The following is a 24583-nucleotide window of genomic DNA, read 5'->3' as shown; positions in this document are numbered from 1 at the left end:
ATTTGTCTTCCACTCTCAGACTATAAATGAAGAAATGGATTCAAGCTGAACAGAGGCAGACTGTGGTGGATGCAGGCATCAGCCACCTAGATCCCTCCTTGATGAATGACTTGTTTCACCATTTGCTGGGAATACTGTTGGAAGATAGACTTGGCTCTCAGGCCCTCCCAGGGTTGCTTCAGCTATGGAGAGCACCCGTGCTGAGTTCTCTCCTCTTTCTGGGGAAGCTTCATATCCGGTGTCTAATCCAAGCAGGTGTAAAGCGGCTGACTAAGGACGGTTCTATTGAGACATTTTAGTCCCACAGCAGCATATGGGGTCAGGTGAGACTGTTAGGGGGCCCGAGTCATAGTTTAACTTCTCCTTCAATGCAACTATGCTCCCTTTTTTCACTTCTTTTAAAAAGCAAAACATTATACTCATAAACTCTCAGGGACTGAACTAAGGGCGCCCAACCTGGGACCACATTCTTTGATTCCTTCATTCAATGATTATTTTATTTTTTTATTTATTTTTATTTTTATATTTTTTTAAGATGGAGTCTCGCTCTGTCGCCCAGGCTGGAGTGCAGTAGCGCAATCTTGGCTCACTGCAATCTCCACCTCCTGGGTTCACGCCATTCCCCGGCCTCAGCCTCCTGAGTAGCTGGGACTACAGGCACCCACCACCACGCCCACCTAATTTTTTGTATTTTTAGTAGAGACGGGGTTTCACCATGTTAGCCAGGATGGTCTCAATCTCCTGACCTTGTGATCCACCCACCTCGGCCTCCCAAAGTGCTGGGATTACAGGCATGAGCCACCACACCCAGCCCATTCAATGATTATTTATTAAGCATCAACAAATACAGTGATGACTACTCTCTTATGGAGACTATATCCCATGGAAGTAAACAGATAATAAATATACTATGAATACAAACACAAACACACAGTTTCCTGGAGATGTTCAGTCAGCAATTAGATTAAGCGACTGAGGCTCTGTAGAGACAAGTAAGGGGCTAAAAATACAGAATTGAGGAAAAATGCAAAGGAGAGAGTACATTCCCTCATATAAAATTGTTTCTACTGGTGAGGTTTCCTGCAATTTTGGCACAAGGCACATGTTCATTTTCAGGTCTATCCGTTATTTACTGTGGTAATACTGTAGATCGGCAGATTACTGCAGAATCCAATGGACTGACTCCATAACATTCATATCAGGCCTCTAAGGGTCAGTGATTTGGCTTGACTCTGCTGGGTGGTCCTTCTGCTCCAGTCTGTTCCGCCGTTCTTTATTGCCTCCTTGGTACAGACACTGTAATGGGTGCCCCAGAGGATTCTAAGGTGAATAGGTCAGCTCCCTGTGTCAGAGGTTTAAATCCTGTAGGAGCAGAGGTTTCCAGCATTAATTTTGCTGTGAGACAGAGGTTGAAGTTGGGGATTTAGGGGCAAGAGCAGGGAGCCCATGCTCCCCTGGGGCCATCAGAAGAGGGGGTCTGAGTGTGGTTGGGAGGGGGCCTATACCAGGGAAATGGGCAGTTATGTTCCGTATGGACTAGTAATCACATTAGCTAACAGTTATGCTATATGCACCTACAGTACAGCCTTCACTGCTCCAAGCACTTTACATGTATGAATGCCAATCTTTATAACCCTGTGGAGTTAGCACTATTATCCTCATTTTACAGATAAGTAAGCTGAGGCTCAGAGAGGTTAAAATACTTGCCCAAGGTCACAAAGGTCAGGTATACACTGGGGCTTCTGGGGTTTGAGCCAGCTGTCTGGCTCCAGAGCCCGTACCTTTGACCTGACCATGGCTGCCCTTTGAGAAACTTCCCTGCCACTGGGGGAGTGCTGAGTGCAGAGAAGACATTTCATACAGGAAGTGACATTTCAATTACATCTTCTGGCAATGAAGCTCCCCCTACAATAAGGGGTCCTCATGGGGGAGGATCACCCAACCACAGCCCTTTCCAGTGCCCACTGTCAGCACAGCAGCTGTCTCCTTGCTGGTAGAACACCCCATCTCCCACCACCTGCTTCCCATGCTGGGCCTGGGCTTGTCCCTCCTGGGATACCTCCAGCTACATTTGCCTCCACCTCTCATTAGGAACCTGGGCTGACTCCCAAGAGAAGGCCCTGGTCTCCTTAAATATCCCAATTCTAACCTGCAGACACCATGGACATACTTATTACTCAAAGGATGGTTAAATAAAGTCTTGATCTGCAAGAAGGACCTAGACCACTGAGCCCCAAGCTGACATTCCCCCAGTGTTCCCTACTTACAGCCCCAGGAAATGGGTCTGGGCAAGGAAGGAGAGGCTGGGGACTCTTGTGTTGTGTGTAGGGGGACTTCATATGCCCTGACATGCCCCCTCCACCTCTTTGTGCAGTCAAAGCCTGCCTCCCACTCCATTGCCGAACCCCAGCTCTCCCTGCTCTGTTCCTAATGTCTGCCTGGCTGGCCCATTCTGCCTTCCCTGGTCAGCCCATTCTGCCTTTCCTGGTCTTGCCCGTCGAGTCTCCTTCCTTTGACCCCAGGCTCCTGCAGTGGGCATCAGAACAGGCTCCTTTGAAGGGGCAGTTCCTCAGTGGCCTCACTGTTTCCTTCTGAGTGTCCTCAGACCCACTACTGTGTCACTATAGGGCACTAGGGCCCAGTGAGGACTGAGATGGGAACAGATCCTTTTTCCTATCAGCTCCTGGGAAACAGAACAGTCAGGGGCTTCTAAGGGGCTGGACAGAGGGGCCACTCAGCACACAGTTGAGGATATCTTCTGTTCATAGGGTAGAGAAGGGGGTGGTGCAGGATACATTTCATGACATACACTCCTCAAAAATATTGAGCCCAGAACAAATGGCTCAGGCTGACCTCAGCGATTCTAGCAATTTCCATTCATGCAACCTGCATGGGAGACTTTCTGTGATGATTCAAGACCAAGAGACACATGTACTTCTCCCCCTAAAACTCAGGATCCATGACTACCCATTTCAAAACAAAGAAATCCGAGAAGACCTACCTGGTATACATTACAGTGCATTGTTATTTAAGACATATATTATACAAGCAGACAGAGCTCCATTCTGCCAACGAAACACAATACAACTAGTGCAACATACCCTCATTATGTTAGGGCAGGACATGAGGGGGCAGCAAGAACCACCAGAAATCCATTTGTACCACAGGGAAGTGGCTATTAGAACATTAAACGAAGTGATGTTGGCACATTTTATTGGCGGGAGGATTCACCACAAGGAAGAAAAGGCCAGAAGGCGACTCCCGGTAAGAAGCAAGGCCCACAAATCCTCGGGTGAGTCTGAGGGAGGAGGTAGTGGCTGTGGGGTCAGCAGGTGGACACCTCCATCATGTGGCTCCCTCTGCTGGGCTTGTGGCCCCATGTGCAATAGAGAAAATATGGAAGGTTGGGTCACCCAACGAGAAACATGAAGCTGGCCAGGCATAATGGCTCACGCCTGTAATCCCAGCACTTTGGGAGGCCGAGGCAGGTGGATCACCTGAGGTTAGGAGTTCAAGACCAGCCTGGCCAACATGGCAAAACCCTGTCTTTACTAAAAATACAAAATTAGCTGGGCATGGTGGTGCATGCCTGTAATCCCAGCACTCTGGAGGCTGACACAGGAAAATCGCTTAGAACCCGGGAGGCGGAGTATGCAGTGAGCCGAGATCGCGCCACTGCACTCCAGCCTGGGCAACAGAGGGAGACTCTGACTCAAAAAAAAAAAAAAAAAAAAAAAGAAAAGAAAAGAAAAAAAAAGAAACATGAAGCTGAGACACACTTGCCACTCCAGGGGCATCCTGAGCCTTTGGAAAGAACCTGTCGACAGGGTTCTTAGAAACATCAGAGCCACGTTTTCTCAGGGGGGCTTCCCTGTCTCTCCAGACCCCAGCTCCCAGCACCCCTCAGGACACAGCCTGCCCAGCTCTGCCCACATCACTTCACTGACCCCCGCCCCTGCCAGGCTTCTCCCACACCCGCAGGGCCAGCATCCAACGTGCTGAGAGAATAGGGACCCAGAACCAGATGAACACATCAGGGGAAACCGAATCCATTCTCTCTTGGGGTCCTGAGCCTCCCAGTGACAGAAGATCCAGGAGATGCGAGTGGGAGGTCGCCCTAACAGGATCTAACATCATGCTCCAGATTGCTGAAGGGAAACAGATCAGTGCCTCCTCTCCTTGACTCTACCCTCCTCACTCCTTAGCACCAGGCCTGGCTGTACATCCCTGCTGAGGTGCAACTAAGACCTTCGCCTGCAGCTCAGGGGCGCCCCAGACAGGAGCACAAGAGGAGGCTCACCCCACCGACAACCCAGGCCGGAGCGAATCTGGCTGCCCAGGCTCTGTGTCTGGCTTCTGCCCCAGGACCTGAGCCCAGGTAAACTCAGGCTTCCTTGACCTGCCCTCCCCAGGCCCAGGTTCTAAAGGTGTGCTCCCCACCACTTCCTTGTTGCTCCTCCACTTTGTCCCTAGAATTACAGCCTAGCTCTAGGTGGGACTGTGAAGCTCTGCCCAATGCCTTCCATGAGAAGTCAGATTCAGGCCCTTGTGCCTGAAGACTCCTTGTGAAGACTAGATGACACCTTCTCCAAGAGCAGCTAAGGAGTCACCTTGGGCTCCTCAGGCTGAGTATATATTTTCTGTATGGAACTTCAGAAAGAAATGGTCAACATTCATTCCTCACTTCACCAGAGAAAGAAGAAAATGTCACATGCCTTTGATTCCCTCTTTTTACCAAGGCTCCACTGAGATAAAACTCCTAACACAGAAACCAACACGTATTCTCAACACTGGGTACCTGCTGGAGGTCCTGCCTTAGCCCTGAAGCCTCAGGTTTCCATGGGGACAGGTTGGTTGAGAACTGGTGGCCCAGCTCTCAGCCTGACACCCAACAGTATCCCCACCCAGGGTACAGATGGTAGTGCAGGCACAGGTTCTGCAGGCTTTCATCTCATGGAACATATGTTACAGGGCATCCTCGTCACTCACCATGCCCCAGAGGAATCAGCAGGGACATCGGGACTGAGAGAAGACATGGCACATCTGACCTGCTGTCCTGGAAACCCCACATCTTTCTGACTGTGCCAATCCCACGGACAATATCTAGGAAAGTTCTGCTCTGCACAGTGTTCTGTCTACCAGGCCCACCCATCTGAGGACCCAGATGCTAGGAACACACAGATACTGAAGGAGCAACCACCTGCCTAAGGTGCAGGTACCCCTACATCCATCTGTGGGAGGAAGAGCCAAAAACCACCATTTATATGGATTCTTTGGCCCTAAGAATGAACCAACTATTTAGGATTAACACAGTGATGCAGAATGACGAGGGAGGGTCATTCTCAACCACGCTCCCTGGTCATTCTGCATCACTGCAATACACATAGAATCCCCAGTATACACACCAATTAAAGCCTCAATATTCTTGCTTCATACAAACATCTGCTTACAGATTCTGAACACACACACACACCCCAGTGGTGTGTTGCTAACTGCTTAATAAAATGCTCTCTAGGGGGAAATAGGAAAGCCTAGAATTGTGATGCTTATGTGGTGTAAATATCTGAGCATGACTAATTTTAAACTACCAACCTAACACCACTGAACACAGAGCTGAGAAGAGATGTGCCATGCCCAGTGGCTACCCCAAGCTAGCACAAGCCAGCTCCAGCACAGCCACATCCTTTCACAGGAATATGTGTACACAATCTACCTGCACCCTGAGTAGGACCCTCAACTCTCACCCCAAATATAAAAACAAAACCAAACTATGTACCTCCAGAACACAACCTCCTCATGTATCCTGAACAGACACACACAACTGAGATAGGATAGGGTGGTCATAGCCTCCATTAAAGGAGAACAAACTTGCTAAACAGATGAAGAAAACAAACCATCTGACAGTGCACAGGGAGGTCCTGCAGTAAGGAGGTGGAAAAGAAGAAGGGAAAATCTCCAAATTCACACAAATGTGAAAACCCATAGTTAGTGTCCCTGGGTTGACCACTGCTCATTATAACAGTGAAAAACACACCCTTGGGTAGAGATTGAAGATGTTAATGATTCACCTGATATAGGCACTAGCATGTGCAGCAATAGCGCATGAGCATCCAGAGAACAGCCCAGAGACTGCTTAACAGTGACACCCCTTCCCACCCCTTCATGAATAGTCATGTAAGGCTTCCATAAAGGAGGTTTCCTCAGTGTCAGTCAATGCTGTCTCACCTTTGAGCGGCCCACTCTGATCGGCTGTCAGAGTGTACATTCGCTTTGCAATAACCTCTCTTGCTTACTTTTACGTTGGACTCACTCTCAAAGTAAGACTTCTTTTGTGCAGCAAAGTCAAGAACCTGAACCAGCCCACCAGCAACACAACTGCTACCTGTACCCTAAATACACAGATGGCCTGCCCAATTATTACTTAAATTTGCAGACAAAACTCTACCCGCCCCAAATGCTCACATCACTGCTAAAACCATATATGTACATATATATGTGCCCAAATACAAACATGTACAATGAACACAGTACCCATATATACTGTGAACCCTGAAAGGGCTGATCATGAGTGGCTGACTGGGCCTAAACTCAAAATGGAGCCAAGCGGCCATTTGCTGACTGTAAGTCTCACACGTGTACCCTGCTTCCTGCAAAAACCACGTACTTGTGTCACTTTGGGACTTTCACAGCTGTCTGTTCCTGTTTATGTCACCTGAATCAAGGGGTACCATTTTGTCATATGGACTTAAGAAATAGACTGTGACTTGCATCAGCCAATCAGAAATAAACAAGCTTGTATCCCTCATTTGCAGAGTGAACCAGATTGGGAATCTGAGAACGAACTTTCTCTATAAAAGATAATACCTCTCTGTTCTTTCAGAGTGTACCTTTGTTTTGCACTGAAGGCTGGGACTCCTTGATTTGCAAACAGCTCACTGGAATCAAATTTCTATTTTTTCTTTTGTTTTTTTTTTAAGAAAATCCTTTTCAGTAGCTTTGTTAACAGTACATAATGAAAATCCTATAGGCATAGGCTCAAAAAAAAATCACAAGGTATACGACACTTGTGTCATGCATCACCCAGAAAAAGAATCACATACAATCCCACAGCTCTAAAATGCAGGAATCCATGATTCTTGAATGCAAACACAACCTACACAGCCTCTCTGTTTCCAAATACATGCACTGAACCTCCCACATCTCCCAGAATACAAAATACAGAAGCCACATAAACTCAAATACACACAGAACCACAAACTATTTTTATCAAATACATATAAGTCCACCTCACAAACTCAGAACACACATACAAGTGGCAACACCAAATTCTGCAAGTATTACATTTCACAACAGACACAGAGGACCACTAAGTCTTAATATACCCCAAACCCCTCATATACACACTCACAAACTACCCATGAATACACACCCCACCCTCCCAGATAAAACCCATACAATACAAAAAAAACCCCACAAAAACACCAATAATACTCTAACATACGCACACAACTTTCATATACCTATGGGCACATACACACTCACGCAAATATCCCCAATCCCTGAGTGTATAAATCCCCTGAAACACTATCCAATCAATATGCTACATCTCTGGAATATAATCTCCTCACCTCATCCCCTAAACATGCCCAAACACATGTACGAACATCCTAGCATTCTCCAAAGAAATACACTTTAAATACTAACAATCCCATATTCTATAAATAGACTTAGATAATTCATCTATCTGCTGATAAATATACACACAAGCCAGTATACACACCAAGATGCATGGAAATATCTCCAGCATATCATTTATTAATACCCATAAAAACACTTCCCAATCCCAAATTATCCCAATCTAGTATGAACCAGCTCCCACATTGCCAAGTACTAACCAATAACCATATCACATACCTCTAATACATATAAATTCAACTCTCTCACTCTCCTGTATAAAAAGAGAAACCCATCTCTCTATCAGACACACACATACTAAATTCCCAGAATATATAACCCTAATAACCACTTACTGAAAAATACAAGCACATAGCTCCACAAAACATTCATCTAAACTGCCATGCCCTTGAACACACACACAAACTCAATACTCATGTAGTTCTCTATATGCCCTAAATATACCCGCGATTAACTAACACGCCACAAGTATGCAAACATGCCACCTCATATCCCCAAATACACATACAGTTCCACAATACCTGCACATATGTAATCACACTTCCAAATGCTCACACAGAAATAACTCCTCCATCTTCCAAGACACAGAATCATACAAACTCCACCGCACAACTGCACACATTCATCCTACCAGTCCCCCAATAGACATGGATCTGCCCTCACACATTGAAATAGCCATACACACCCCCTGAAAATCATGAAAAGAAACACGCATCACCATGCAACATGCCCTGGGTACACAAGTAGTCTTCCTACATTTCCCAAATACGTAAACCAAACAGAGTGTACATCCACAAAAATAGACACAAGCACTTTCTCTGTTACTGCCCAGGTGCACAAGATAATTCTTCCAAATCTGCCAAACATTAGACAAATACAAATCCCCAACATTCATCTGAGAAAACACATGGAAAATACATCTTCACAACCCAAATCACAAATATATACCCCCAATTCTTCTGGTATACATATCTTACATCTCATATCCTCCAAATATAAACTCTCACTCCTACACACTCTCACAAAAACAGTTATGACCTTCTTTTTTAGGGGGCGGGGAACGGAGTCTCACTCTGTCGCCCAGGCTGGAGTTCAGTGGCACGATCTGGGCTCATTGCAACCTCCGCCTCTTGGGTTCAAGTGATTCTTCTGCCTCAGCCTCCCGAGTAGCTGGGACTACAGGCATGCACCACCACACCCAGCTAATTTTTGTATTTTTAGTAGAGACAGGGTTTCACCATGTTGGCCAGGCTGGTCTCAAACTCCTGACCTCAGGTGATCCGCCCACCTCAGCCTCCCAAAGTCCTGGGATTATAGGTGTGAGCCACCGTGCCTGGCCCAGTTATGACCTTCTTTAATCTGCAATCTCCACAGACACCACCAACCCACACATGTGAATACATATTAGATTCTCACCAATTAAATACATACCAAATTCCAAACTAAGAATTCATATAAGCATATTTTCAAATACACAAAACCACCCCACAAATCTCACACCCTCCAAAATCCAAAATAAATCTTCCTGACATTCTCAAGTACACACTAACCCAACCACCCAAGATACACACGTGTGTGCAGTAAATTTTAGATACATGTGTAGCCTACAATTTTTTTTTTTTTTTTTTTTCTGAGACGGAGTCGCTCTTTCACCCAGGCTGGAGTGCAATGGCGCGATCTCGGCTCACTGCAGGCTCCGCCCCCCGGGGTTCACGCCATTCTCCTGTCTCAGCCTCCCGCGTAGCTGGGACTACAGGCGCCTGCCACCTCGCCCGGCTAATTTTTTGTATTTTTAGTAGAGACGGGGTTTCACCGTGTTAGCCAGGATGGTCTCGATCTCCTGACCTCGTGATCCGCCCGCCTCGGCCTCCCAAAGTGCTGGGATTACAGGCGTGAGCCACCGCGCCCGGCGTAGCCTACAATTTACAAATAATATACCACTACTTTAAATTTGTAAATTCCACATAAGTAAGCGATTCTCATGGAAGCTTTTCTTGACTTTGGCCACACTCTTGTAGCCACAACCAACTTGTGCTACCGTGAACAAACTATGACTAAAGGCCTGTTCTTCCACTTTGCAGCTGCTCATATTATTGACAAATGAGCGTATTAGAACGTGCATGCTGGCTGATCATTCCGATCAAGTCAACAAGCTTCACAACTTACTCAATGAGGTTGTCCGTGAGAACTTCACTGATTTTACGAGGACAGGAGCTACTTCTTTGCTGAACTGCATCACGGTTTCAACTGCCGAGGTTTTCCTCAAGCTTTTGCATTGTTTGGAATGTGAAAGGCACGGCCGAGACACACTTTGGGGTTCCCACTGCATTGTTACACCTCCCCCCTCACTTCAGGGCCAGGTGAGCAAGGGAAAGGGACGCTGCCTGGGCGTCCCGCAGGGCCCCCGCCAGGAAAGCTATGAACGCTCCCGCCTTGAGCGCAGCCACAGGCCTGCTCTGGCCACAATGTGGGGTCCCCCCGCGGACACTGGTGACCAGTGGGAGCATGACCAGGAGGCGATTACCTTCTAATCGCCCTTGGCTTTAGGTAACACGAAGTAGGACGCCATGAGAGCGAAGGCCGTTGGGTAACCGCCCTTTGCTCTCGCGCCGCGCGTCTCCCTGCCATGAACCGCCGGCAACCGGTGCTAGGAGCCGTTGAAGGCCGCTGGCCCCGCGCTGGAGCCCGGCCCGCCTCAAGGCTCGTGCGCAGGCGCACGGGGCAGGCCAGGAGCCCGCCCTGGGAGGGCCCAGCTGGAGATGGGGAAATGGAGGGACGCTGCACCTGGGCGCTTCCTGGGGCCAGACAACGCCTCCTCATTGGAAACTCCATGACCGTGCGTCTGAGAAACCAGCGCAAACCTGCAGTCCATGCACTTAGGTAACACCCTTGCTGAAAGGTTTACCTTCGGAGGGTTTATCCTAAAGCAAAGTATCCTTGAATTGCATGTCTTGCATTCCCTTTGGACAGCATTTATTTCATTCCTGCTCATGCCTTTCAAAAAATAGTATGCCCTGTTTTCTTACTCAGTCTGGAGGTTCCATTAAAGAATATTTCTGGCAAAGAATTTTAGACCTGAAAACACACTCCAAAATATACTTTCTTCTGACTCCATTCCCAGAGTTTTTCCTACCGCATTCAAATGATTTCTAGAAATGTTTTTGTTGTAGCCTTCATCAATTTCAGTCGATAAAGCAGCAGATAGTAAGGGAACAATTCCACGCTCCCCCACCCCTGACCCTGCAACACAGTGCAGAATTCCAGTTGGCAATAAAAAACTAGTACAGAAGCAACTCACTGACTTGAGTTTGTAATAGCTTCAGAAAAAACTTTAATCGTCACATCCTTTCTGCTCATTTGCAGGATTCCTATCATCTATCTCCATGTGATAACGCTGAAGAGCCTTCACGTCTATGCAGGCCCAGGGCCTCAAGTGCAGAAACTGAGAGCTCTGCAGGACACAGCATGGAGCCGCCATTCCTCTACTGGGTGGAAGAGCGTGTGTCCTCTGAACAGGGGATCCAAGCCCTGAGATGTTCTTTCTCAGCAGTCAGTGCAGCCCAGGACTTTCTGTGGGGATGCTCAGAGAGCAGGGGCTGGAGGAATTTTAACCGCCACCTGCCATGGCCAGTCTTCACAAATTACCTTTGGCTAATTTGATTGTCTCTCCTCCTGGGGTCTAGGACTTCAAACATGTACAGAAGCGATTGCAGGATTAAGACAAGACACTGTTCCACAGTATATTTTTTGTATCACTGGCTCAGAAAAAGACTCATTCAAATCCTGTATCAAAGCCATGTATGAGAATCTTGAGAAAGCATCGGTTGACTGACCTGACAAGGGAGGAAGCAACCAAGAATTCTGCTCTTCTTCAGTATCTGAGTATGATATTTTGCTTCAACATCCCTCTTAGATGAAGTTAGTGATTGAAAATCATGTAAGTTTGCCCTGTGACAAAAGATCAAGTCCTCAGAAAGATCTCCAAAGCGTTTACGGTGTGTTTGGTTTGGTTTTGTTTTGGTAAGTTTACCATGATTTTGCTTGAATTGCTCTCTGTTGATCTTCTCAGCTAAGATCGAGGTAGAGTTGCACAGCAGAAGAGGGCTGCATATAAGAAGGCAGTTCTGTCTCAGAGGACAAAAGGCCTGGGAGCACCCAGACAGGCAGTCACTGCGTAGAGGTCACTCCCCTCCCAGTGGCCACTGTGGAGGCATTTCATAGAAATGCTTGCTGGACCATTCAGGTTTAGAGTTGGGACAAAACCGATAACTCATGAGGATATTGGACAGGAGTTAGGAAATGACCTTCTCACACAACTGGGGCAAGGAGGGGAGAACCCTGGGCTTCAGACTTGCAAGCCCACCTGTCCCTCCAGTGTGGCCCCTGTTACATTTTCCTGCAACTCTGCCTTCTTGAGTCCAAATGTCTTCGAAAGGGGCAAATGCTTCGTAAGTGCCAATAGGGTGTGCTTCAGTGAATGTTCGCAGTGTGCACCGGTCTGGCTGAAGGTCTCTTGCCTTCCCCAACACCCTCCCATCGTGCAAAATTACCCTGCCCAGCAGGGAGTGACGTGTGTGTCTCAGAAGATTTTGCCGCTGTGCTCTGCATACTCACTCCTTATCTCCTTTGACCAGTTTCCTAACACTCCCCATGTTCACCACACAGAACATGAGTGCTCTTTCCTGTCGTTTTGACACTAATAAACGGACAGTGATTCTCAGTGTGGAAATGAGAATGAAGTTTTTTTAAAAGACAGGCTACAATAATTCCCACGCAGAGAACCACATGTGATGACACCGGATTCCAAACAGCAAGAATGTATGGTGAAGATAAGGCTGACAGTGAGCTGAGAGAGGCCAGCCAGGGTGTGTGTCAGTGAAGATGAGAAGCAATCAGATAACACCTGTTTCCTCCAGGAAAGAAAGTGTCGTGGCCAGGGAAAAGAGATGGGAGGAAGGCTGGTCATTGCCTATTCCACTGTGCACGTCTGAATTTGCAGCCATGAAAAGTATTGCTTGGTTAAATTAAAATCATTCAAAAGATAAAAAATAAACATTTAACACCAGCACAATATGCTGGGAAACAAAATGAAAGGATTTCTGGTCTTAGTGCTGTAGGTCGCATAGCCACTCTTTCCTGGATTGAGGCTTTCCAGCAAAGGGGCTGGGAAGTAAGGCTGGCCTGCTGGTGTGGACAGAGATTCCAGCAACATACATGACCTGGGGACACAAGGACTGCTTCCTAAACGATGATGAGCACACAGCCACCTAATAGCCTGGATTGGCTGAGGTCATCCTGTTCAAACACGCAGTCCCCTTGCCTTCCTAAGAACCCCTGTGTTTCTCAGACTGAAAACGTGTTTTGAATTTTGTTCACGAAGTGTGGCCCCTGTTGAAATTCATCATGAGTGGGAAACAGCCAAAGTGGGAAGGAGCACTGGTTGATTGGCACAAAAGTAGGTCTGTTGATAAAGAATGGAAGTAGCCGGGCGCGGTGGCTCACGCTTGTAATCCCAGCACTTTGGGAGGCCGAGGCGGGCGGATCATGAGGTCAGGAGATCGAGACCACGGTGAAACCCCGTCTCTACTAAAAATACAAAAAATTAGCCGGGTGTGGTGGCGGGCGCCTGTAGTCCCAGCTACTCGGAGAGGCTGAGGCAGGAGAATGGCGTGAACCCGGGAGGCGGAGCTTGCAGTGAGCCGAGATTGCGCCACTGCACTCCAGCCTGGGCGACAGAGCGAGACTCCGTCTCAAAAAAAAAAAAAAAAAAAAAAAAAAGAATGGAAGTAAAGGGGACATCAGGTAGAAGCTTTTGCTGTGAGTCAGAAGGACAAAAAAGTTGCCTAAAGAGGCACACACCATCTCTGTTGCTGCCTTCCAGTTGGAAGGGAAACTCAGGTTCTTGCCTAATGGCCGAAGCCCTTCACAGAATGTCCTCCACCCCTACCAGCTGCCCACTGCCCCTCCCCCTCTGCAGAATGTCTGGGGTCCTATGTTCCAGACCTGTTTACTTTCAAATTTTACCTGCTCCAGTTGGACTCAGGAGCATCTGCTGAGCCAGGTCACTCTCTGGGTCTTACCCTTGACTTTTCTCATTGCGGAAACTGCCAGACAGTGGTGGTCAGTACCCAGCCTGAGGGGATGGCTTCAAATGGAGGTGAGCCTGTAGGGATGGGGGCATTATCCGAGTCTGCCATGCCTCAGCTCCTTGGGAATTCAAATTTGACACTGCCCCTGGGGACAGTTGATAGGGCTGATGTTGAGGAGGGAGGGAGCACTGGATGTCCCCAAGGACATCACACCTGGGGATGGCCATGGCACCCTGAGTCTGTGTTTAGGGAGGATGGCTCCTTAGAGGTGGACCAAGATGCCTGGGGGAATACACTGTGTAGGGGAAAGGACAGAATGGATGGGTTGATCCTTTCTAGAAGGAGACAGGTCACATCATTGTGTGTTTGTAGGGAGTGGTGGGATCATGTTGTGCTGGTGGCCCCGGGAGGATGACAGGCAAGCCTGAACACTGTGCCGTGTCTTCAGGCACCTGGAAGGTGCCCTTCCATAGTGTTCAGAGGGATTTGGACTGGAGTTTTCTAGATCTTAGGGAGGAGTGGGGAGAAGTGGTCTCAGCCACAAAACTGTTGGGTGGGTTGGCTGTGACAGAGCATGTAGTGACAGCCTCTGGGTGGGCGAGGCTGGGGGCTACTGTAACTGCCACAGCCCAGAGCCCCTCAGCTCCCTCCCCAGAGATGGCTTCTTTGTCAGTTCAGGTAGCTGTTGGCTTTGATTTAACAGGGGTGGGGGCAGATGGGGAAGTTCAGGCTACACAGGGCCTGGGTTTCCTGAGTTGTTCTGAATTGTTTGCCCTTTTGTGGAAGCTCAGGTCTTCAGACCCACTTCCTCTTGTCTGCTAGCTCATGGCCTGTCCTCTGCACTTTGTGTTACTGTGGAGATGAAGAATTTGCTCCTGTTCCATTTATACTACCTCATGAACGGGGGACAGGTGTGGATTCTTGCTGGTTCTCAGTGGAAGGGTCTGGAAAGGCTGGTTTCCTTTTCAGTAGAGGAAGGAGAGTAGCGCACAAATAGCAAGATGTTTCTATTATTATTATTATTATTATTTAAGTTAGGATATGTGTCCTGAATGATGAGGTGCATGTGCTGTATCCCTTCTTCCCCTTGACTAGAGACTGCATGAGGTCCTAGTGAACAGGGATGAGTTCCAGACAACTTTGCCTCACCTGGCCCGTGGCCTAAGAACCCCTGGTTCTTGGTTGGTCACTATGTTCAGTTATTGGGAGCTCAAAGAAGAAGGACCAGAGATGGGCTTCTTGTCCCACTACCTATTGTAACATGACCAGCAGCTGTGAAAATCCCTAGACACCTCCCCGATAGCCCTGCTGCTCACCATTTGCTGGCTGTGTTCTAATCGTATGCAGCTGCTGCTGGCTATGCAGTGACACTATCCCAGGGGACTCCACCACTATGCAGTGACTCTATCCCAGGGGACTCCACCACTATGCAGTGACACTATCCCAGGGGACTCCACCACTGCCTCTCAGACCTGCTCCCTGGGAACAGAGCTTCCTGAGTGGCAGCTGGGACCATCGAGTACTGAGGAAAGGGTGGCCCGAATCTGACCCCTATTTAGCACTTGCTGTGGGTGGTGCCAGGACAATCACTTACTTGCTGGGCGTGATGAGTTATGGATTATCTTCAGGGTTCCTAGGGCGCTGGCTTGGGAAAGATTTCCATCCAGTGGTTTTCTTTTGTTGTGTTTGAGCTAGGAAAGAAAGGGGTTTACAAGAGCTTCAGGAAAAGGAAGATTGAAGAGGAGATGGGGCCATAATATTCGGAAGCTTCTGGCTTCCCGTTGGCCTTCTGAGTGCTGAGCACTGCCCTGGGGTAGGCCTCTCACCTGTTGCTGAGCACGCTGAGGACCACCAAGCCGCTGAGAGACTCATCCCTGACCCATGGCTTGGGAGATGCCTGTGAGGCTGACAGGGTCTGCCAGGGACACCTAAGGGAGACCCTCGGGCAGCGAAGGCTTGGCTGTTACTTCTTGGGAGACAGGGGTCAGGAAGTCTTGGTGACCGGGGCCAGGCTCCCTGTCTGTGTTCACGGCTCTGCCCTTCACCACACCCGCTCCCGGCCCAGCACACGGGCCGCCCCTTGTGACTGCAGGGGTTCCTCCAGACGGCCCTCTGGTGCTGTCTGCCTTCCCCAGCACACCTCTGGTGGCAGGACAGGATGGCCGCGGCCCTAGTGGGGCCGGGGCTTCCAACGTCTTTGTCCAGATGAGGACAGAGGTGGGGCCTGTGAAGGCCCCTCAGGCACAGACCTTGGTCCTAACTCAGGCCCCCCTCGTCTGGCAGGCTCCAGGCGCCCTTTGCGGAGGTGTCGTGTGTCCACCTCCCCTACTCCTGGCAGCTGCTCCTGTGGTGCCTGTTATGGCTGCCCAGGTGGTTGGGGGCACCCAGGCCTGTGAGGGAGGCTGGTCCCAGGGCCTTCTTCTTCCACCACAACCACCACCGGCTGCCCAGTTGCCCCCCATCGTGTCCCAAGGAAATGCTGGGCCATGGCCACAAGGGGCTCATGGAGAGGGCAGCCTGGCTTCCTCCCAGGCCAAGGCCCCACCAGACGACTCCTGTAACCCCAAGAGTGTCTATGAGAACTTCCAACTCTGGCAGCGCTACAAGCCCCTGGCCCAGAGGCACCTTCCCCTGAGTCCTGACACTGAAGCGCTTTCCTGCTTCCTCATGTGAGTGTCCTCGGGGCACCAGAGCTGGTCCTGCAGCTCACACGTAAAGAGGCTGCTGGATGGACAGGAGGTCACACTGTTCAGGGGAGCTTGCAGGGCGGTTGTGAGGGTGGTGGGTTGCACTATGGGAAGGTACATTTTCAACAACAGTAATCTGGCTGCAGCTCAGGACGGACTGTCAAGGGCCTCATCTCAACTGCCCGTCACTGTCCCGTGAGTCCAGCCAATCCTTACTTTCAGTAATTTTCACAACAATGTTTACGGAAGACCCAGGTCAGAGAGGGTTCCTGGTGTGATGTGAGCTACAGTTTGGGTTTAGTTCTTTGAGTACACACCCCAGTGCCTCCCCTTTAACCCAGTATTGATGGTCAGGAGCATATCACATGGGGCTGGGTGGAGGAGCTGCAGGGCCCAGCAGGAACCTGGCACATGCCCGCAGTTCTGCTGAGGTCCAGTTAGCACAGTGGTGGTGGAGCCTGCACAGGGGGATGGTCTTGGGCTCTGCACTGGGGTCAATGCTGGGCAGGTATTTGCATCTTCACCCTCAGTCCCACCTAGAAAAAGGGACAATGATGCTTCATTCAGAAGATGGCGAAGAGATAACTTGAACTCACATATGACATGCATAGCATAGTGCCTGGCACATGCTATGACACATTACATGACAGCACTTATGATTACTGTCCCCATTACTATCATTATCAGGACTAGGCCATCTAGGAGAGCACTCCCCAAAGCCACGGGCTCCAGTGATAGCTGTGAGTGCACCTCAAGCCCAGCAGCCCAGGGCCATGGACTGTGGTAACTGTGAGGCAGCAACGTCAGCATCTGGGAGAGTTTGTGGTTTCATTCCCAGTCCCTGCCTCTCTCCACCCTGCGGTGCCTCTGTGACCCTGTGTTTCCCGCTGATGAGCAAACGGGAGCTTGAGCACATCCACCGTGCAGCACACTGGCCGTTCCCCTAGGGAAGTCCCCTGCCTGGGGTGTAGGTGGAAAGCAGCCCCATCTTCATTCCCAACAATCTCGCTGTCCCCGCACCCTGGAACTGGTTGCATTCCCCCTTGGAGCAGAGTCCCAGTGCACTGGGGACCCTGATTCTTGGAGTGGAGCTGCCCAGGCTCCCAGGCCTTTGCCATGGCTCCTGTGGGAATGTGGGGAGCTGCACCTGCGGCTCGCAGTGGCTTGGACACCGCTCTGCTTTGGTTCTGGACGTGTGCTCCTGCTCCTCATGCTCCAGGGCCCTGAGGCTACGTCCCCAGGGGCTGCCTGGCTCCAGAGTCCCCAGGAAGCTGGTTAAATGCTCAGTCTTGGGGCCCTGGAACCTGCACTTTAACCCTCGCCCCCAGGTCATTCTGTGTGCATGCTGTGTCAGACAGCTCAGGCTCTGCCATAACAAATCTTGTAGACTGGGTGCTTTATCAAGACACATTCATGCCTCCCAGTTCCAGAGGCCAGAAGTCCCAGATCAAGGTGACAGCAGGTTGGGTGTCTGGTCAGGGCCCTCCTCCTGGCTGGAGAGAGCTGTCTCTGGCTGTGTCTCCTTGTGGCTGAGAGCAAGAGCCCTGGTGTCTCCTCCTGCCCTTATCAGGGCTTGGATTCCATGCCTGGGACCCACACTCATGACCTGCTCTAACCCTGATTGCCTCCAAATACTGACACACTGGTGCTGAGGGCTTCAGCACAGGCATGTTGGGGACACACATGTTCCACCCATAGTACTGGGTTCACTTCTTAACACCGAGGACTCGAGGGGCAGTCGGAGTGGCCACTCAGTAGCTTGTGTTGATGTTTGATCTTGGGGGGCATGTCCTGGAGCCTGAGGAGCCCACATGGGGGAGAACAGGACAGGGATAGATGGCAGGACAGGTGTGGGGAGGACAGGGGCCAGGTGTTGGGACCAGGTGGGCTTGGGATGAAGGATGGGCTTATAGACTGGGACTGACTGCACTGGTTTACAGCCCAGTTCTCCGATCCCTGGCCCGGCGGAAGCCCACCATGACCCTGGAGGAGGGACTGTGGCGGGCCATGCGGGAATGGCAGCGCACGAGCAACTTTGACCGGATGATCTTCTATGAGATGGCGGAAAAGTGAGTCTGGGGTCCTGGGAGCAGGACCCACATGGCAGGGTGACAGTGAATGACAGAGGCCCGGTGGCCGTGGTGGCTTCTCAACGTAGAGCATGAGGAGGGTGTGGACAAACACAGGATGCTGTGGGCCCCTGGCTCCCTCAGGAAGCTGCTTCTGCCACCTGGAGTGCTCTGGGGTCTCTGTCCTGCCCTATTGGGAAGCAGCCCCTGCCTGGCCTGGGGCCAACCCCTGCCTTGACACGGGAGGTCATGGTGGGAGCAGCCAGCATCGCAGCCCAAAGTGGGTCACCTCCAGCTGTGGGGATGGGGAGAAGGGGCGCTAGTGAATATAGACAAGAGTGGGGTGCAGGCTCCTGACAGCAGTGGCCAGAAGTCGGTTTTCTCCCAGCCCAGCCTGGCCAGGGAGTTGGGTCAGGGAGACCTGTGCCCGGGACACCATGAGACCAATCTCTGGCCTGACTGCCTTTGCTCCTGGGCAGTGCCCTCCATGAAGACAGACAGCAGCCTCAGGGGAAAGGGGCCCTGTCCTCTGGGCCAGCTTTTGCTTCCTCCTGACCAGGGGTCTCCCAGGCCTCGTGCCCCTGGGTTATCTTTCAGGGGCCCACAGTCCTAGCCTCAGGACTCCTGCATCTGGGCATCATCCCTGATGCCTTTTGCCATACACCCCACCCCTGGCCAGCTGAAACCCGGAAGAGGTGTCCTCCAGGACCCTCCTGGACCTCATGGCCCTGACTTCAGTCAGGAAGCCCTGTTGATGCCATGGGCTCTGCAGGGGCCGGGTGAGGGAGGGTGAGCCCAGAACTCTGGAAGCAGCTCCCTCCTGGGACTGGGGGATGGGACCCAGTGAGGGCCTGGACAGCCCACCCGAAGCACTCCCTCCCATCCCTGCCCTCGGCCGCTACCTGGTCCTGGGGGGAGGGGGCCTGGACCCTCTCAGCACAGCCTGGGCCTCCTTCATCCCCAGGTTCCTGGAGTTTGAGGCTGAGGAAGAGATGCAGAGTCAGAAATCACAATGGATGAAGGGGCCCCAGTGCCTGCCTCCTCCAGCCACACCGAGGCTTGAACCTCAAGGACCCCTGGCCCCTGAGGTGGTCAAGCAGCCAGGTATGGCTTCCCACATTCCCACAGGAGCCATGGCAAAGGCCAAAGGGGCCAAGGGAGGCCACTGTCCCCACACCCCATGCTTCCGTTCAAGAAGGGGATTTGCTCCCTCCAACAGGACGGCTTCTGGGAGCATATGTTGGGTATTGACCTGGTCAAGTTTCCTAGCTACTCTCTCCCCTCGCCTGTCCAAAACTCCACATATGCTCTGCCCAGGAAGTAGGGATGAGCGGGGAGAGTACAGGGCATGTTGGTGGCTCCAAACTTCCTCCCAAGCAATGCTGTCTCAGATGTGCCTCTCCTGCCTCCTCCGGGGGCGCTGTGGTTCAGGTGGTCCTGACCCGGCTGGGACCCACTTCACATCCTCAAGCCCTGCCCTCCCCTGTGTGGTGCAAGCAGGAGGAGCGGCCCTCACCACGCCCATCCTCCTCCCTCTCTGCCTCAGTGTGCCTTCCCAGCAAGGCCGGCCCCAAGGTCCCGACTGCCCACCTGCCACCACCCAGGCCCCAGAGGCCAGTGGAGACCAAGGCCCGCCTGCCACCACCCAGGACCCAGAGGCCAGTGGAAACCAAGGCCCGCCTGCCACCACCCAGGCCCCAGAGGCCAGTGGAAACCAAGGCCCGCCTGCCACCACCCCAGCCCCACTGGCGAGCAGAGACCAAGGCCCACCTGCCACCACCCAGGCCCCAGAGACCAGCAGAGACCAAGGTCCCTGATGAGATTCCCCCAGAAGTGGTGCAGGAGCATGTGGACATCATGGAGGAGCTGCTGGGGCCTCCCCTCGGGGCCACAGGGGAGCCCGAGAAACAATGGGAAGAGGGTGAAGTAAAGCAGCCACAGGAAGAGGACTGGATGCCCCCAGACCCGGGCCTCCTGAGCTACATTGACAAACTGTGTTCCCAGAAAGACTTCGTCACCAAGGTGGGCTGGCCTGGAGTGCTGGGGTCTGCAGGATTCCAGGGGGTGGCACTCCCAGGTCCTTGGAATTAAGCTCTGTTCCTTAACTACTCAGCAGTGTGTGTATTTCCATGGATTTGAGTGTCTGTGTATGTGATTGTGTGTGTCTGTGTGTTGCTGTGTGTTTCTGTCTGTGGTTACTGTGTGTCTTTGTGTGTCTGTGTGGGTGTGAGTGTGGAGCGTGTATGTTACCTGTGTCTGCCTTTTCCTGTGTCGTATGTGGGTCTGTTTGTGTGTCTGTGTGTGGTTTGTATGTCTCTGTCTGTGTGTGTGTATGCTACCAGGTCTGTGGTCTGTGTCTGTAGCTGGTGGTCGCCATGATATGAGACAGCCCCAGGAGGGTGGGGATGGGGCACGCGCAGCTTTCTGCATCTCCTCCAGGTGTCCTTGGCTCCAGGCTACTCCCTGCCCAGGAGACTCACGCCTTCTTCCTTCTGTTTCCAGGTGGAGGCCGTCATTCACCCCCGATTCCTGGAAGAATTGCTTTCCCCAGATCTGCAGATGGATTTCTTGGCCCTAAGCCAGGAGCTGGAGCAGGAGGAAGGACTCACCCTTGCCCAGGTACCCCGGGGCAGGAGGGACCCAGCACACAAGGCCCACCTGATTGTCTAACCCCCCCGGCTAGGGTTGCCCGGCTTCTTGGGGAGCCACTCCGGGGTGGGAAGATGCAGGTTCAGAGGGAGTAGGATGAAGCGGAGCCAGGGAGGGAGTCAGCATGCAAGCTGCCGTGAGGCCCAACGGGATGCCCGGCAGAGCCACACCTTTTCTCTTTGACTTAAAGCCCAGCTGCCTCAGGCTTCCCTGCCTCCCACCCAAGTGCCCTGGTCTCCACCACCCTGGGCCCTGCTCACCTGGGGCAGCGCCAGTAAGTGCCCCCTTTCCTCCCGCAGCTAGTGGAGAAGCGCCTCCTACCCTGGAAGGAGAAACAGCATGCGAGGGCAGCCCCTGGTCATGGCATGGCCCGGTTGGACTCTAGTTCTTCCAAGTTTGCAGCTGGCCAAGGAGCAGAGAGAGACGTCCCTGACCCCCAACAAGGGGTTGGCATGGAAACCTGCCCACCCCAGATGGCAGCCTGGGACCCTCAGGGACGAGGCAGAGCACACACTGGCATGGCCAGGTCCAAAGACTCTGCTGTGCTTTTGGGATGTCAGGATCCCCCTGGGCTGAGGGCTGCCCGGCCAACCTCTCCTCCCCAGGACCACAGACCCACCTGCCCCGGCCTGGGTACCAAGGATGCCTTGGATCTGCCTGGAGGGTCTCCTGTCAGGGAGTCACATGGGCTGGCTCAGGGGTCAAGTGAGGAGGAGGAGCTCCCCAGCCTGGCCTTCCTCTTGGGCTCCCAGCACAAGCTGCTGCCCTGGTGGCTTCCCCAGAGCCCTGTCCCTGCCTTGGGCCTTCTCAGCCCAGAAAAGTGTGGACCCCAGGGAGCTCTTCAGTCCCCATCTGCTAAGAGAAGAGACCTCAGCCTAGCACCATCTCCTGCCACCAAGTCCAAGAAGCGACCTCTCTTCAGAAGCCCATCCCCATGGCCTGGGCTCAGGGTCTCTGGGGAGCAATCCCTGGCTTGGGGACTGGGTGGCCCCTCACGGTCTCAAAACAGAAAGGGTGACCCCTTGGTCTCCAGGAAGGAGAATAAGCAGCATTGTGGCCAGTAGGGGCTTCTGGGCAGGCTCTCTGGGGCCAATCCCCAAGGGCGGGGCTCTGGCATCCGATGCCCCAAAGCAGCCAAAATCTTCTTCTCCCCCAATGCTGATCTTGCTGGGCCTTAGCTTTGGAGGGTAGGGGAGGGAGGGGAGGGAGAGTGTGGCTGAATGGGGAGGGCAGGAAGGGAGGGTCTGAGGGGAAGGGGCTGGGGAGTGGGGGTGGGAAGCCGTGCATTGGGGCCTCGTGTGTAAATGTGAATAAAGGTAGTTGTGTTGGAAAGTGCTCTTGGGGCTGCTGCCTCTGTCCTCAGCGCTGTGCTGCTCCGTGGAGGGTGTCTGTGAGGGAGGGCAGAGGAACTGGCAGATGCCAGGCACTGGGAACCCACAGGGGCCAGCCCCACTCTTTCCTCCTGGTGTAGGTAGCCCCTTCAGATGCTCCAGGGACTGACAGATGCTGAGGAAACGCTGATCCCTCCCACCACCCACTCACAAGGCCCTGCCTGCTTTAGGGAGGCTTCTTGGGGCCTCCCATCATTATCAGCATCCCTGGAAAATCCTGGGATTGGAGACAGCTGGCTGGCTCTTGTTCTGCTCAGTGGGAGGTGAGCAGAAGGCAGCCACCTGCAACATGGACATGGGGAGAGGAGGCTACTCCTGCTTAACCCTCATTAGGAAGAGCGCGGGCACTGGGCTGAGGGGAGACGTTGAGGTGACCATCCACACGGGTGTGTTTGGGATACGACAATGGGTGGGGAGCAGGGGAAGTCGCTCTGCCTGTTTCTGGGCAGGAGAGAGTCTTCTCCAACTAGCTGAAGCAGATGCTCCTTGCTGTGCCCACAGGGACTGGCCTCGGGGCCCTGAAGGTCCTGCATGGAGCCCCTCACAGCTATGATTCCCTTCCCATATGATGACTGAACTCATGTGGAATTGATGTAGACGCAGATTTACATTGGTTTCTAAAACAATTCCCTCCCAACACACCATCGCCAACGGGAACAAGCATGACCAGCCCACCAGGCGCAGGGTGGGTGTGTCTGCTGCTTCCAGGGCCAGGGGGAGCTGGGGCCCAGGCCGAGAGGGGCCGAGGGTCAGCCGCCCTTCTGCCAGGCACAGACCCCAAGGGCAGAGCAGGGGCTGCCTGGGATGTGGCATTGGCTGTCTGGGAAGTGCCCTAGGAGTTGGGGGCTAGGTGTTCGCTGAAGGGAGACTTCCAGAGCTATGAGTGAGATGAGGACTGCATCAGGAGAGGGACCAAGGCTGGGGAGGACGCTCTGCTCTTTCCCAGGTTGTCCTGTCCTCCCAATCTCTGCTGAACTCCCCTCACCCCATGGGCCAACTTCTGCCCCCCTTACCCTTAACCCACCTCTTAGAATCTAGATCCCAGCATGGACAGGACCCGGCAACCACCCTGGTTCCCTCCTGGCCAACACCTTCTTCTCCACGATCTGAGTTCTGATTCCAGGGCCCTTATTGGCTCAGGACCCCTGTGACTGCCGGGGCACTGGTCCCAGCACTGCCTGCATGCAGAGCTGTGGTCATGGCGCTGGGGGCTGGCCCAGCAGCAGAGGCTGGTGGGGCAAAGCTGTCTGGTACACGGTGGCCTGGCCCCTCAGCCAAGTGACAAAGGGAGCCATGTTTGGGTCCTCTCTGGCCCCATCTGCCTACAGAACACAGCAGTCAGCCGGACAGATGCCCCTCTGCCCCGTCCCTTCTGCTCGATGTGGGCACTGTCGGAGGTCTGCTGTCTTCTGTGGCCTTTGGGAAGGAGAGTTTATCTTGGCAGGGCTTCCCCAGCTCAATGCACATCAGGCCCTCAGGGAAAATGTGGGGAGTGAAGAGTCACTGGTGGGTGATGTGGGCAGCTCCCGTGACTCCTCTACATTCAGGGCCATCCTCAGGAGATAAGGTAGCACTGCCCCTTTGCAGGGTTTAGGAATGTTAAGTGAGCCGTGTTTGAAGGGATGATCCATACTCTGGCGTGTGTGGGTGCCCAGCCAACTTCCTCACCTAAGGGTGAAAGTGACACCTTGGGGCTCCTGCTGGTTACCCCACTGGCTGTTGTCTATCCCACTGTCCCTGTCCTTGTTTTGGCTGAGCCATTCCTATGAGGCAGAACTTATGCTTCCTCCACCTCTGTGTCCCACCTGAGCTCTACAGTCTGCCCCTAAAAGGGCACAGTGGGGCTGACTGGGGGGCTCTGGTAGGCTGAACACACGTCCCCCTGACCCCCAGTTCCTGTGCTGAAGCCCTAACCCTCAACGTGATGGTATTTGGAGATGGGGCCTTTGGGAGTTATTCAGGGTTAGAAGAGACCATGAGGGTGGGGCCTTAATGATGGGATT

The 24583-nt window shown here is 52.4% G+C and overlaps 1 protein-coding gene and 1 long non-coding RNA gene across 2 annotated transcripts; one reads left to right on the top strand and one right to left on the bottom strand.

The window, feature by feature from the left end:
- Positions 1-934: 934 nt before the first annotated feature.
- Positions 935-10268, bottom strand: LOC129480216 (uncharacterized). Its single transcript, XR_008656941.2, has 2 exons — positions 9862-10268; positions 935-1362 (listed from the first exon to the last, which is right to left on the bottom strand). It is a non-coding gene; the product is annotated as an uncharacterized lncRNA (long non-coding RNA).
- Positions 10269-13098: 2830 nt separating this feature from the next.
- On the top strand, positions 13099-22369 carry LOC129480215 (NUT family member 2D-like). Its single transcript, XM_063637100.1, has 10 exons — positions 13099-13150; positions 13673-13852; positions 14607-14695; positions 15602-15767; positions 15850-16453; positions 18412-18540; positions 19505-19644; positions 20087-20562; positions 21043-21159; positions 21489-22369. Exons 1-10 carry the CDS (start codon positions 13099-13101, stop codon positions 22251-22253), a joined length of 2718 nt encoding a protein of 905 aa, XP_063493170.1. The 3' UTR covers positions 22254-22369.
- Positions 22370-24583: the final 2214 nt, after the last annotated feature.

Source organism: Symphalangus syndactylus, chromosome 4 (genome assembly GCF_028878055.3).
Source record: "Symphalangus syndactylus isolate Jambi chromosome 4, NHGRI_mSymSyn1-v2.1_pri, whole genome shotgun sequence".
NCBI classification, from domain to species: domain Eukaryota; kingdom Metazoa; phylum Chordata; class Mammalia; order Primates; family Hylobatidae; genus Symphalangus; species Symphalangus syndactylus.
The sequence above is the reverse complement of the archived record's forward strand: the minus strand, read 5'-3'. Positions and strand labels throughout refer to the sequence as shown.